This window comes from Anabrus simplex, chromosome 1 (genome assembly GCF_040414725.1).
Source record: "Anabrus simplex isolate iqAnaSimp1 chromosome 1, ASM4041472v1, whole genome shotgun sequence".
In the NCBI taxonomy this organism is placed as follows: Eukaryota; Metazoa; Arthropoda; class Insecta; order Orthoptera; family Tettigoniidae; genus Anabrus; species Anabrus simplex.
Genome location: NC_090265.1, coordinates 1,081,972,777 through 1,081,988,583, shown reverse-complemented (window position 1 = coordinate 1,081,988,583; position 15,807 = coordinate 1,081,972,777). Strand labels below are relative to the sequence as shown.

At 37.3% G+C, this 15,807-nt stretch overlaps 1 protein-coding gene across 2 annotated transcripts in view; it reads right to left on the bottom strand.

Moving 5' to 3' along the window:
* The window catches only part of Atac3 (Ada2a-containing complex component 3), a 245,471-nt gene that overhangs the window by 71,932 nt on the left and 157,732 nt on the right, over window positions 1-15,807 (bottom strand). For both annotated transcript variants that reach the window (XM_067137218.2, XM_067137219.2), the window contains exon 6: window positions 9,591-9,735. In XM_067137218.2, the coding sequence (XP_066993319.1) occupies window positions 9,591-9,735 (145 nt within the window). The remainder of the gene's footprint in view (window positions 1-9,590; window positions 9,736-15,807) is intronic.

The following is a 15,807-nucleotide window of genomic DNA, read 5'->3' as shown; positions in this document are numbered from 1 at the left end:
AGCGGTCAAAATGACCGCCTACGGCCTTTACAGGTATGAGGAATGTTCGGCCGTTCTAGTGTTAAATACAACACTAAATTAACCAGGACCGACCTCTATGAACTTAGTGGCAAAATAAGTTACCCTTTTATAGGTATTTCATTTGAATATTGTCCGGCTCCATGGCTAAGTGGTTAGCGTGCTGGCCTTTGGTCAAGGGGTCCCGAGTTCGATTCCTGGCAGGGTCGGGAATTTTAACCATCGTTGGTTAATTTCACTGGCACAGGGGCTGGGTGTATGTGTCGTTTTCATCATCATTCCATACTCATCACAACGCGCAGGTCGCCTACGGGCATCAAATAAAAAAATACCTGCACCTGGCAAGCCGAACATGTCCTCGGACGCTCCCGGCACTAAAAGCCATACGCCATTTCATTTGAATATTGAAAAAATTTAAGAATTTCACATGATGTTTTAGATGCACTATGCATATTTTTTTAAAGGAATTCAATAATTGAGGTTCGTCCTCTATAACTTAGTTCCAACAAGGGCAATTCCAAATTTCATGCATTTTGGACCATTAGTTCTTGAGTTATTGTGTTTTTTTGTGTGAAAAATTTAACTTTGGGAAAATGACTCTAAACATAACACTAGTAGGCACCTGCTGCATATGTAGTACCCTCCATATCCATATTCGTGCCATGTTCTTCCATCCTCAGCCTCCTCCTCATCCTTTGTTGCTCCTTTGAAGACTCTCGAAGCCATTTTTCAGCAAATGTGACCCGAAGAACATCACAATCAGACAGAGCAGATGTTGCATATTTCCCAACTTTGATGCCTAAACATTCTAGCACATCCAGTTTACTTTTATTACCTTCATTAAAAGAGACACAGCTTCAGCAGCTGTAATTTTCACAACTATCCTCCCTAAATTTGAGGTTTTAGAGCAAACAGTCCATAGTTTGTTGTTAAAGAACCCATTAGCATTTTGAGTCCGACCTTTCAGACATCTCCTTAGGAGGTCAGTAGCAGCAAGGTCTTGGAATATTAGCTTAATTGCCTTCATTACAGCCATTGGAATTGGGTGAGGGTGCTTATACTCCTCAGTCCCATTTGCCTGAGCTTGACGTCACCCACACCATGATCCTGAACCTTTCGGACAACAATAATGTTGAAGGTCCATGTCAGTACAGACTTCATGGTACCATACAGCCCATATAGCCTTCCTCATGTCCTCCAAGTTGTCTTTATTATCCCTTATGGCGCTGCCATAATAACAGTGCAGCTTATCGATGATAGCATCAGTGAGACGACCCGCACCACCAATGCCCTTACCACCTTATAATTTTATGCCAGCCATCTTTTTCTTCTTCTTTTTTCTGAGCCTGTACCCCATTTTTTTCTGCACATGACCCACACAGTCAATATTCACTATTTTTACATCAGGGCCATATGGCATAGAGTCACATCCAGTTTGAAAACTAGATGAATCTCCATCTCATATATATTCAACATATTTTATATTATATTCTGCTTCAGAGCGATGGAAGATCTCAACTAACCCACTGCTTTCCATTTTAGCAGCACTTCCTTTGTGGTTTGCATTGCAGCTTGCACGATGACCCTCAAGCCATTCCATATATTTAGGCCCATGTTTAGGTCCTTTCCACCTCTGACATACTCTAAAATAGGAAGACTTCACCTTCACATCAATCACTGTACCACACTCTGCTCCGATGACTGACACTATTCCATAACGTGACACATGTCCCCGAGTCTCTCGTGACCCATCACCAGAAACAGAAATTTCTCTCAGGTCAGGAACAGGAGAAAGTTGTACTTCTTCTTCAGCAGCCCTCTTCATTGACTCTTTCACTACACACTTGACAGCTTTCATGATTCTATTCTGAATCAGCGTGAATGTGGTTCACCTCATTGGGGGTGGAAGATCCATAAGTCCACAAAATGTTTTTATACGTATCAGACCTTGTCCAAGTGACCTCATTGCATAAACAACTCTTTTGTTTATTTCATATACCCCATTAGTTACTTTAGGCCAACTTGAGAAACTCTTCCTTTCACAAAACTGATAAACTAAACTGAATGACTTGACTAGACCTTGCACTGCAGTTTCATCTAGTTCTATAGGATTGTGGCAAACTTTATAACACAAATTATCACTGATGGTTTTCACTAAATAAGGGAAATATACAATTCTATAACAATCACTTTCCATGCTATTTTTCTGAACACCACTTGAAGATGGACTTCATCCAGGTATAAACTCAAATCCAAGTTTTCTTGCAGAGTTTGTGAGCAAGGAACATCAGCATCTCGTTTAGATTGTTCATGCTGATTTCCATAGAAACGCCTCTTATTACATCTAGAAACATTACCTTTCTTAGCCATAGCAACACACTTACATACTTGACACGATTCAAAACAAAACCGTGTGGTTGGGTAACAGGCACAGAATAACAAAGCAAGACAACCCTGGACTATCATTTCCGGTTCAAAGAACAATAATTAATAAATGGTCCTGATGCCTTGACAAGTCAGCCATTTTTGTTCAAAACCAATATTCTCAATAGAAAATTTGTAACAGTGAAAATTGGTGAAACGCACAAATGCCACGCCCACACAGCTGACAGTTCAGTACATGCATGAATTTAAATCAAAATATCTTGGTAAAAATTGGAAATTTCACTGTAAAATTTCATATTTAGATCAAAAACCAAAAATGAAACATTCATATTTACAGGTGTATCAGCCCACTAGACAAAACAACACAGGGCAAAGTTCAAAAGGTCAAAACTTTCAAATATTTAGGAGAGTGGTTAGATATGAGGAATAAGGAGAAACAAGGTCTGGACGCGAGATTAATTCAAATGAAGTTGGCCTACATGAAGACTCCTGAGACATACAACAAGAGAGCACTATCATGGGGGACTAAGATCTGACACTACCACATAGTTGTAAGAGCAGAAGTTGTATATGCGTCAGAAACACTGAGCTTGAGATATAAAACCCCAAAATGAGAACTGGAGAAACTAGAATGAAGGATAGGGAGAAAGATCTTAGGACCCATTAAAAAGCACAGAAGCTCACAAAAAATGAAGAAATACATAACAAGGTGGGCAAAGTAACAGACATCATCAGGAAAAGGAGGCTGACTTTCTTCGGTCACATGTTCCGTATATCTGATAGAATTGCAAGTGATAAATATCATTGTTAATCCGTGTTGAAGATACTATATGTAGGATACTAAAGGGTTTATTGTGTCACCTATTCAATACATTATACATTTTTAAACATTTAGGAATTTATTATTATTTCCATTTGAGACATGTTTTGCCCTTCTTTGAGGGCATCATCAGTCATAGTACCACCTCAAGGCATAAATCAGGTACCTGTTTAGTAATTAAGTTGTAAATACTAAGATACAAACTTAACATATTACAATGGAAAAAACAAAACAATGTTCAGCGATGATACAGATAAACAATATATGTTTATAGACACAGTAGTCGGGTCCAATGCGTAAAATCACAGGGTATTTTAGCAGTGTCCAGCAGTGGTGGTCCGAAGAATAATTGACGCTACTCTATTAGAAAATCATAGGAAATTATAAAGTTTATACATATATTTACATGGAAGCAGTTTGGGGAGAAAGGGTATAAACTGTCTGGCATCAGTGTTCATAACACTAATTGCTGTCATTGGTTGAACGATCACAGTTTGACAGGGTAATTATACAGTAATTTTACAATATTCCATTGAACATTTGGGAAATTACAAGCTTATAATACATATTTACAAGAGAGCAGCTTGGGGAGAAAGGATACAAAATAACTGGAACCAAATGCGTTTCGTTGTTTCAGCCATTGGTTGACGATTGCAGCATTAACACTATACAGTAATATGCAGAGTGGTCTAACCTCAGTTCATAACCATTGGAGGCTGGGAATAATATTCCACCGTTTTTTTCAAGAATGTCATATGAGGTTCTATAGGCGTAGTCATACTGGAAGTTGTCTGGTTGAAGTCCCGGGTTCATGAATATGGCTCTATAAGCATGGTGAATTTGGATGGACTGGAAGGAAACTCTTTGGGTGTCGTGACGCTTAGGTATAAATTTAGTGTAGTCAAAACGAAAGGTCATTGAGTATGCAGTGCATTGTGAACGGCAACAATGACGGCAGTTATTTGTTGATAATTGTATTTTCAGGGAATATGTTGTGGGGTTAGAATCTTTCACTTTTGAGTTCTGTTAACTTCATGATAACTTTGAAAACTATGTGAAAATATCAGTGTGAGAATGCTGGTGAGACTTTAAACTGATATTATGCCATAAATTAAAACATGAAGGACATCGGGACGAAGTTTTTGTTTTGTGATGCTGGCCTAGTGAAATAGAATGGAGCTGCTTATGGTATAATCCGTAGTGGAGGGAATAAATGTAAAAATACACTACTACAGAGTCGGAGCATCATAGCTAGGACAGGACATCATCTTTACTGTTTGTGGAGTGCAGCTGTAGTCAGTCAACACTCACTAACAAGTAGCTTCCCTGCGACACATCGGATAACTTCCACTCCATCCAACACAACTTTCAACAACACACTAGAATCCAGCACGCTCCGGCACCAACATGGCGTGCCACTATGGCTCCACTCCACAAATAGTAAAGAAGATATCCTGTCCTAGCTATGACGCTCCGACTCTGTAGTAGTGTATTTTTACATTTATTCCCTCCACTACGGATTATGCCATAAGCAGCTCCATTCTATTTCACTAGGCCAGCATTACAAAACAAAAACTTCGTCCCGATGTTCTTAATTTTTTCATTTATAGCATAATATCAGTTTAAAGACTCACCAGCATTCTCACACTAATATTTTCACATAGTTTTCAAAGTTATCATGCAGTTAACAGAACTCAAAAGTGAAAGATTCTAACCCAGCAACATATTCCCTGAAAATACAATTATCAACAAATAACTGCCGTCATTGTTGCCGTTCACAATGCACTGCATACTCAATGACCTTTCGTTTTGACTACACTAAATTTATACCTAAGCATCACGACACCCGAAGAGTTTCCTTCCAGGCCATCCAAATTCACCGTGCTTATGGAGCCATACTCATGAACCCGGGACTTCAACCAGACAACTTCCAGTATGACTACGCCTATAGAACCTCATATGATATTCTTGAAAAAAAAAGAAGAAAAAAAAAACGGTGGAATATTATTCCCAGCCCCCAATGGTTACGAACTGAGGTTAGACCACTCTGCATATTACTGTATAGTGTTAATGCTGCAATCGTCAACCAACGGCTGAAACAACGAGACGCACTTGGTGCCAGTTATTTTGTATCCTTTCTCCCCAAGCTGCTCTCTTCTAAATATGTATTATAAGCTTGTAATTTCCCAAATGTTCAATGGAATATTGTAAAATTACTGTATAATTACCCTGTCAAACTGTGATCGTTCAACCAATGACAGTAATTAGTGTTATGAACACTGATGCCAGACACTTTATACCCTTTCTCCCCAAACTGTTTCCATGTAAATATATGTATAAACTTTATAATTTCCTATGATTTTCTAATAGAGTAGTGTCAATTATTCTTCGGACCACCACTGCTGGACACTGCTAAAATACCCTGTGATTTTACGCATTGGATCCGACTACTGTGTCTATAAACATATATTGTTTATCTGTATAATCACTGAACATTGTTTCGTTTTTTTTCCATTGTAATATGTTAAGTTTGTATCTTAGTATTTACAATTTAATTACTAATTAGGTAGCTGATTTATGCCTTGAGGTGGTACTATGACTGATGATGCCCTCAAAGAAGGGCGAAACATGTCTCAAATAGAAATAATAATAAATTCCTAAATGTTTAAAAATTTATAATGTATTGAATAGGTGACACAATAAATCCTTTAGCATCCTACATATCTGATAGCAGGCTGACGAAACAGATCCTAACATAAGCTAATACAAGTTTGGAATCTCAAAGGTAAACCTAGATGGCACTAAGAAATGGCCGATAATTTGAGGCTAAGCGGGATAACTGAACCAAGATGTCCTAGATATTTAAAAAAAAATCCAGGATTGGAGGGTACCTGAAGATGAGGTCAAACCAGTGAAACGATTTCCCTGGTATGAAGACATAAGAAATGCTTACATAGAGAAAATGAAAGACCTGTGAGCATGGATAAGTAAACATGGTTGGAAATCTAAATAAATTTGTTTATTGTTACCTCACAGGTTTCCAGCAAGATACGTAGTAATAAACTGCTCATAGCTCTTTGAAATCTCCATCCATTGTTGAATGCCAGTTCTCAGGACTTTTGAAAGTGTTAGATTAGTTTTAGATTTTAGCAAAATCGTAATAATTTAGCTCTGAGCTACCTAATTCTCAGTTTGTAACATATCAGTGTTTAAGTAGCAGTGTCAGTGAGAAGATTAGTTTCCAGTGTGCAAATAGTGTCTGTTGATGTCAATTATTGTTAATATTTGGTGATTATGGCTTCATTTGCAATCTGCTTTGCGTTGTACCGACACAAATAGGTCTTATGGTAGGAAGGAAGCGACCATGGCCTCAAGTAAGGTACAGCCCGAGCATTTGCCTGGTGTGAAAATAAATAAATAAATAAATAAATAAATAAATAAATAAATAAATAAATAAATAAATAAATAAATGAATGAATGAATGAATGAATGAATCAATCAATCAATCAATACTGAGAGGACTTTTCCTATTTGTCAAACTTGCAACCTGACCCATCATACCATTGCCTGCTGTCCATCTCACAACATTATTGAGGTCATTTTGCAGTTGCTCACAATCTTTTAAATTTATTACTCTATACAGAATAACATCATCCGCAAAAAGCCTTATCTCTGATTCCTCTTCTTTACTCATATCATTTATATAATTATATAAGAAAACAAAGGTCCAATAATACTGCCTTGAGAAATTCTCCTCTTAATTATTATAGGGTTAGATAAAGCCTCGCCCACTCTAATTCTCTGAGATCTATTTTCTAGAAATATAGCCAACCATTCAGTCACTCTTTTGTCTAGTCCAACTGCACTCATTTTTCCATGGAAACCATGAAAAACCATCTTCAGAGCTGCCAACAGTGGGGTTCAAACACACTACAGTATCTCCCAAATGCAAACACACAGCTGTGCGACCCTAACCGCACAGCCACTTGCTCTGTATTACGGCTTCAACATCTAGTAGCAATAAAAGGACAGTTTTGGATGAAGGCAGATTATTTCATATCAGGTGGTTAAACCAGTAATTTTTTATTACAAAAATTAAAAACAAGCTTTTTAAAGAATGCAATGTTAAGCAACATTACGACTCCAAATATGCTTCTTCATATGATAAATCTGAGGGTCAGTTTTGTGAAGACAAAGTGAATGAACATAAACTGAAGCTTTCAGAGCAATAATAAATTGTGAGAGTAAGTACACTCAATCTGAATCACTTGTCATGATGAGCTATGTAGTAGCAGAAATTACTGCAAAGAAATCAAAACTATTTTCAGATGCAAGTTTGTTAAATAATGCCTAAAAAGTGTTGCTGAAATAATATGCCCTGACAAGAAATTGCAGTTCTCTAAATGAAGGTTATTACGACACATTTGAATGAACTAAATGTACATCTCCAATGTAAAGATCAGTTCACTTCTATGTTTGGTCACATAAAGGCCTTTGAAACAAAATTACAACTTTGCGAATAACAAATGGAAGCAAACAACTCTCTGCATTTTCCAGCCCCGAAAACGTGTAACATTCAAAAGTATGTAGGAATTTTGTCAAAGTTAAGTAATGAACTCTCATCAGTAGATTTTAAGACGTCAATGAGACTCGTGTTGATTTAAATCTGTTTTCTTCTCCATTCTCCATTAGTATGGAACAGATCTATGAGAATTTGCAAATGGAGTGTGCTGATTTTGGACTTGAAAAGTAAGTTTACGTGTCCCTTTATTATAATTCTATTGCAAATATTCCCAGGAGAAAAGTATCCTAGTATTTATAGAAATGCAATTTGACTATAATCACTTTTTGGCAGCACATATATATGCAAACAAGTGTTCTCCAGAAAGAAGCACATGAAATGAACGAGTTAGTGAATCACCAACAGCCATCTGCCAAGTTCTCTTCGAATTGCTACTACATTTATCAAACCTGGGAGCCTTGTTTGTGAGAAGCAGTGTAAAGACTTGTACTGACAGGTGAAAATTAAATTATTTTTCTAGATACTTTATAATATATTAACAGTTTTTTCACTCTTATATAAGTCATATTAAATGGATTTAATTTGTTCAATTCAGTTTAGCTTATTGTGATAATTTATATAAAAAATATATAATGATTCGTACATATCCAATATGAAGTTAACCCATTTACACCATTTAATGAGCTGTAGTCATGCGTGGTCTTTTGGTGCATGAATCAAATGAATCAGCTCGCAATGATGCAGTCTCTCACTTATCTTTGTACACAGTATTAGATTCTGTTTGCAATGTAAGTTCTCCCAATACACCCTATAAGGAACTAGCAGCATGTACTGTTGGTAAACAATGCTGTCTGTAGGATTGTTGAACGACAGTTTATTTTCAGCAGTATTCAGCATTCATTATATAGTACAACCGGCATCATGGTAATGATGACCAGAGTTTGAAAGCACTTTTAGACAGTGTTTCAGACGACGATTATGGTAATAATGTTGTTTTGGAAAATGAATCTGAGTTCAAGGGTAGTGATACCAACAGTGAAAGTTACTCGAGTGCGAAGGACATTGAAGAAAGTGAGAGTGAAAATGCTGTGCCAGGTCCTTCCAAACGTGTGCAGTTGGTGACAAAAAAGAACTGCAGTGGTAGAAAATTGGAGAATAAAGACAATAATCCTGATATATATCAATTTTGTGGTTACAGCGTTATTTCAGAAATACTTACAAAAAATTTAGATTCCGCCCACTGTCTGAACTTGTGATTTTTTACTTGGATCTGCTTTTTTTTTTTTTTGGAAATGATTTCAAATGAAACATTTGTTCCACAGCCAGGAGTCATTCAAGGAATGAAGTATGGGTAAGTCATAACTTTCAATGGCACGAATGTGAAATTTGAGTGAATTATCTTGATTAGTTAGTTTTTTATACATGTTTTTGTGTGACAGGGTTGCTCAAACTATTGGCAGGCAAATTAAATCTGATTCCACAGTCAACAATATGGACATTTATTGTGACTTGAATGGGTTAATATAATATTAAATTTAAACATGCGGCCAGTAAACCAATACATGGTGATGGTAGTGGCTCCTTGTCAAAAGAGGTTGGATGCACCTAGTGTAGACGAATGGTGGGAAAAGACAAATTAAAATTGTTTGGACATGTGAGAAAGGGAGAATCGGGAAGAAGACCAAGAACAAGGTCGGAAGACCGAGTGAAAGAAAGTGGAACAAAGAGGAGTTCAGTGGAAAGAATATTACATAATTCCAGACTGTGGGGAAAAACTGGAGAAGACTATGAAAGACCTGCATCAAGAATAAAAATAAAAATAAGAAGACAATGAGAGACATTTACCTGCTCCACCTGATGTTTCAACTTCCTCCTGATGCATGGCAACTGGAGGGTGCCCTAACTCCATGGCGAGACTCTGTGTGGCTGCCAATGTCGCCTGTTGCATCTCTAGAGACTGTTCTGAACTAGGAGCTACGGTCTCTACCGACTATAAAAGTAAAACATAAACAAAGTTAACATCTAAATTAAACATTTTATTAAGGGCATTTAGATACACTGACAAGTAATGTAAGAGAGGGGCTATGGCTAGTGGATTGAGGTGTGTTATCAGTGCTGAAAAAGTTAATACATTTTTTAACTGATTTAAGTTGAAGTTAAAAGAAAAATTTGTAAGTGATAAAGATAAAAATTAATCATTTAAACACAAGTAAAATAAAAATAAACAACACTGTCTCTTTAATATAATGTTTAGGATTACTGAAGGTGTTGAGTATTATTAATTAATCATATGGCATACAATAAATCAACATTAGTTTTACAAGAACAGAGGTGCCAAATATTATGAATTTCACCTCACGATTACAGCATTAAGGGGAAATTATTATGAAAAAGTGACATTATCATGACAAAAGAATAACATGGAAAGAAGAAAAGAATGTTCAATCCCTTTGAGCATCACTGCTCAATCCTCCTCGTTTCAATACCTGTGAGTTGACAACTATACGTTATTTGATCGTCACTTCCTTTGCTGCTTGTGAGCGAGCATTGTGATATTCATTGTGAATGAAGGAACTCAACCTACAGAACTCAACTCTGCGCTTATCCACTGTATACTCTTTGCTCTTCCCCAGTGTGCATCTTTGGTGCGCGTGGTGTCTCTCTGTTGAATGTGTAGAAGTGCATGATGCTTTAGTGCGTTATAATTCTAATTACTGTATTACAGTTACAGATTCTACACTGAAACATAGCAATTCTCATACTGGATCTACTTCTAATAAGACAGCAGTGCCAGTGATACAAAAATATCGAGACAGTACACAAAGGAATGGCCATGTCTACTTGCTTTAAGTGTTAGTGAAAACCACGCGTTCTGCAGTGTGTGTTCTTGTGATTTTTCTGTGGCTCATGGTGAATGAAATGATTGCATAATATCCTGTTATCAGTTTTGGATCATGCAGGAAATTTATTTAAAGCAATCTTCTCTCACTCAAAAATATTGCAGAAATGTGGCAGAAACCTCTGCTTTAGTTCAATACAAAGAAGAAATATCTGAAATTTTTCAACAAAAAAAAAGCCTTTTTCTTTGACTACTGATGGTAGTACGGATCCAAATGCAGTCAAAGTTTATCCAATAGTTTTTGTTTTTAATGTTCAGAGAGGCCAAATGTCAACTCTTCTGCTGTCATTGTTAAAGAGTACTGACAACACAGGTGAGGAAATTTTCTCTGCTATCAATAATGTCTTCTCTAGCCATTCCATGGGAAAATTGCATTTCTTTTCCTCCTGACAATGCATACACAATGATAGGGGCAAGGAAAGGTGTTGCCAAATTTGTGAAGGACAGGTATTCTGTTTATATTTTGGGTTGTTAATGTCATCTCATGCACATCTGTGGACAGAAAGCAGCAGTCCAATTACCAGGAAACGTAGACAACTTTTTGATTCAGTTATATTACAATCTTGATAAGAGTTCTAAGAGGCAAAATACGTTGAAAGTATACTAGGCTATTTGTAACACAGAGGGTCACAAAATTTTTCAACATGTCTATACCCACTGGCTCTCACTTCTTCAGTCTATTAATGGAATTCTTGAGCAGTGGGAAGCTTTGACACTCATATTTTGTAGTGAGCCCTACCATAAAAATGACAGCAACAAGCAATATGAAACAGTAAAATCTTTCTTGCAGGACCCCCATACAAAATTATTTTGCCATTTTCTTCAGAGTACACTTCCTGTCTTTAACTCAGTGAATTTATTTCTGCAACAAGATGCTCCAGCCATACATCATCTTGGAAGAAAACATAATGGTCGCCTAACTGACCTATTAGTCAGATTTGTTCAGCCATGTTCTATTAAGTCAGAATCTACCTCCCTTTTGAGTGTACAATTTAAGAAAAGGAAGTACCAGAAAGGCAATGATGACTTGATAATCGGAGCAAAAGCCAGGGCATATTTGGGAGAGAACAAGTGCGGTGAACAGATGTTTTATAATTCTGTAAGAGAATTTTATATGACAGATTGCAATTACATCATCATGAAATTTACGCTTGATTATGAATTTCTTCAGCATGCCAAAGTTGTGGACATTTCTCTTGGAATGAAGGTTTTCTATTCATCCCTTAAATATTGTATTCAAAGATTTCCAAGTTTGGTCAAGGAAAGTGAACATGACAAACTTGAAGAGGAATTTGCAATTTACCAGTGTGATACTTTCTCTAAATATATTATCTGGCTTCATGGCTAAATGGTTAGCATGCTGGCCTTTGGTCACTGGAGTCCCGGGTTCGATTCTCGGCAGAGTCGGGAATTTTAACCATTATTGGTTAATTTTGCTGGCACAGGGGCTGTCTTCATCATCATTTCATCGTCATCACGATGCGCAGCTCACCTACGGGCATCAAATCAAAAGACCTGCACCTGGCGAGCCAAACATGTCCTCGGGCACTCCCGGCACTAAAAGCCATATGCCATTTCATTTCTAAATATATTGTACATGAACCTAAAATTGATATAAATTGAGACAGCCTTGCAGAGCTTAATAATAATAGTGGACAGATGAAGTATAAAACCTTAAGTAATGTTGTATTGGCAGTATTAAGTGTACCTCACAGTAACTATCCCACAGAAAGAGTTTTCAGTGTTGTTAGGAAAAATTAAACAGAATTCAGGCCTACATTAAGCACATCTACACTGGAATCACTTATGGTTGAGAAGACGAAAATGTCATAACAGAGGGAAGTATGTTTCAGTAAAACCTACACTGTAAAGCAGCTGCTGGGTGTGAAACAAGCTTCAAGGAACTTTTTATCACAGAATGAACAGGTAATATGCAAATTTTATTACTTAATATGAGATACTTTAGAACAGATTGCTGTCATCAGGGCAAAGGGGTGTCATTATCAAGAGGGCAGGGGCATGCTTTGGATTTGACTCGATTTTTAGGGGGGGGGGTTAAAAGTGGGATTACAGATAGCCCACTTCAAAGGTTGGCACCTCTGCAAGAACAACATGGATACATACAAATTTACACAATTCACAAATTAATGTCCAAGATCCTTAGTTACTCCACTGAGTCAGGTGTTATATGCAAAAAATCCCTGATGTTGCCATGGTAAGTTCTCAAAGAACAAACACTTGTGTACAACATGAGTGATAGTCTGTCTCTCGGCACCACAATTACATGCAGAAGATGCTAACTGCAGTGTTGAGTAAAGATTCCTTCTCTCATTTCATTTTTGATGATGATGCTCTTGTTGTTTAAAGGGGCCTAACATCTAAGGTCATCGGCCTCAAATTACATTTTTAAAATACCATATTTGATCATGTACCATGCATACTTTAAAAAAAGTGAGTTGAGCGTTGTATGTGAAGACTTTAATTAGGATCATGTTCTAACCAATGTTATCTGACTGGTGTAATACTTCCAGCAAACTTCTGCTCTGAAAAATTTCGTTTGAGTCATGTTCCAAACAATGTTACAGTATTTAACTGGTGCAGTACTTCCAGCAAACCTCTACTTTAGATTCTGTGCATACACACTGCACCACGCCACATGTATTGAGTTTGTAACCATGGTTCATAAAACGTGTGCAAATATGATTGGTAAAAAAACTGTGTTCCTTCAGTGGTGCAGAAAAGCTAATAAGAGTTATTAAAGAGGCTGAAGAGTTAGGGATCTGTGCAGCAGGAAGAAAATACAAAATTTCAGAATGGTGTGTTAAAGACTGGATAAAAAAGAAGGACAAATAGCATTTACACAACAGCAATAGGTGTGCTATTCATGGATCGTTGGCTAGTTTCCTCAAGTAGAGGAAAAACTGCTGGTATTTATTACCATCAGGTGTCAGTTTAGATATGCTGTGAGTACAGATATGTGTCAACTGCAAGCTGTGAACACAGCACAGGAGTTTGGTGTGGCACACAATTTTAAAGTGAGCAGGGGCTGGATACGTAGATTCTTTGTAAGAAATATCCCTCCACTGCATAGGCAAACCACTATTTCATAACATATGCCAGAAGCGTATAAAGAGAAACTTTCTTCCTTTCAAAAATACGTGATTCAACTTCAAAAGGAAAATCAATACTTGTTATTACAAATTGGCAACGCCGACCAAACTCCGGTTTATTTTCAAATGCCTTCAAAAACCATAACAAATGAGAAGGGTTCAAAGACAGTAAATATACAAACAGCTGGCTATGAAAAGGAACACTGCACAGTTATATTGGCGATACTTGCAGACAGGAGAAAGGTACTGCCTTACATAATATTTAAGTGGAAAACAATTCCCAAGAATGAAAACTTTAAGCCAGGCATTGCTGTGAAGGCACAGTAGAAAGGATAGATGGACAATAATGCTGGTTGTTGACAGAATTAGAAGTATGTGGGAGCGACGTCCTGGAGGTCAGTTTAAAGTGAGGAATATGCTCGTGCTGGACAGTTTTTATGTCCATTTAACAGAGGTGAAGAGGAGATTAGTGACAGGGAATACGGACCTAGTTACTGTGCCGGATAGAATGACCTCAGTGCTTCAACCACGTGATGTGTGCTTAAATAGGCCATTTAAGGCACACTTGAAAATCCTGTACATAGAATGGATGGCAAGTGCTGATCACAACATGATGCCTACAGGCAAAATAAAGAGACTGATGTTAGCACTTGTAAGTGAATGGATTAAAGTTGCGTGGGATCAAATTCCTGAGGGTCTCATCATGAAATCCTCCATGAAATTTAGCATTTCAAATGTAATGTAGGGGATGGAAGATAAGCAGTTTGGAGCGGCAATGACGGGGCTTCAAGTTCTGTTGGCTGAATACAATAATAATCTTATTGTTTTTACGTCTCACTAACTACTTGGGAAGGTTTTCAGAGATGCCAACGTGCCGGAATTTTGTCCTGCAATAAATATACCGACACGAGGCTGACGTATTTGAGCACCTTCAAATACCACCAGACTGAGCCAGGATCGAAGCTGCCAAGTTGAGGTCAGAAGTCCAGCGCCTCAACTGTCTGAGCCATTCAGCCTGGCAGGTGAATACAGCAGTGCTGACTGAGATTACTGTAGGCCAATCTTTAAATGGTGAGTAAAATGGTTTTAAATGTTTCTTATCATACTTGTTATACTGTAACTCATTTTTTTCATTTTCACCAACATATAATATTCAACTTTTCTTTCATTTTAGATCAAATTCCAGTGAACTTCTTGTACACGAGTACTCCGATGGCCTCATTTGTGAACATTGTTTCCTTTTATCATACTTTTCAAATAGGCCTATAGACTTTTAAGTCTAAGTATTGAATAAATACATATGTTTCAAGAAAATGTAGTCATCATAAAAATTTTCTCTGATTATGTCTAGTAAAACTTGGATGTGGGTGGTGCATGTGATATTCATGGTTAGGCAAATATGGTATAGATACAGTATTATCACTGCTGCAATCAAAACAATTAGAAAAAGCATAACTCAGGATGTGTTAGTGATAATGCAGAAACCAGGAAGTTAACAGCAAAAGTTATGTGAAGTAGTTGATCAAAAGAATATAAACATTTCATCTACAAATTTATATTTGTAACACCTACTTATCTTATGGCTTTTAGTGCCGCAAGTGTCTGAGGACACGTTCAGTTCAGCAGGTGCAGATCTTTCCGATTGACGCCAATCTGGATGTGGGATGATGATGCTGATGATGATGATGATGATGATGATGATGAGGTAGGAAGAGAGTGAAACCCAGTGTCAGCATGTAGCCTACTACAGTCGAATAACACCAAGGGGTCTGCTCAAAGCTTTATGTCCCCATCTGATGGATGAATCACCATCAACAGTGTCATATGCCCTCACTCCATAAAAACACTGCAGAGAGGTTTTGGCATGCAATCTGGTGATTAGAAATTGTATACCACCACCATTTCTACTCTGCTGGTCAACATACTGATGGTGACTTTTTTCCAACCAATGGGACTCGAACCAGCTAACTTTGGTGTCAGACTTTAATGATCATTTGTGGCAGTTATTAACAATTATCATCAAGCAACTGAGTATTTATGTAGTATGACTTCA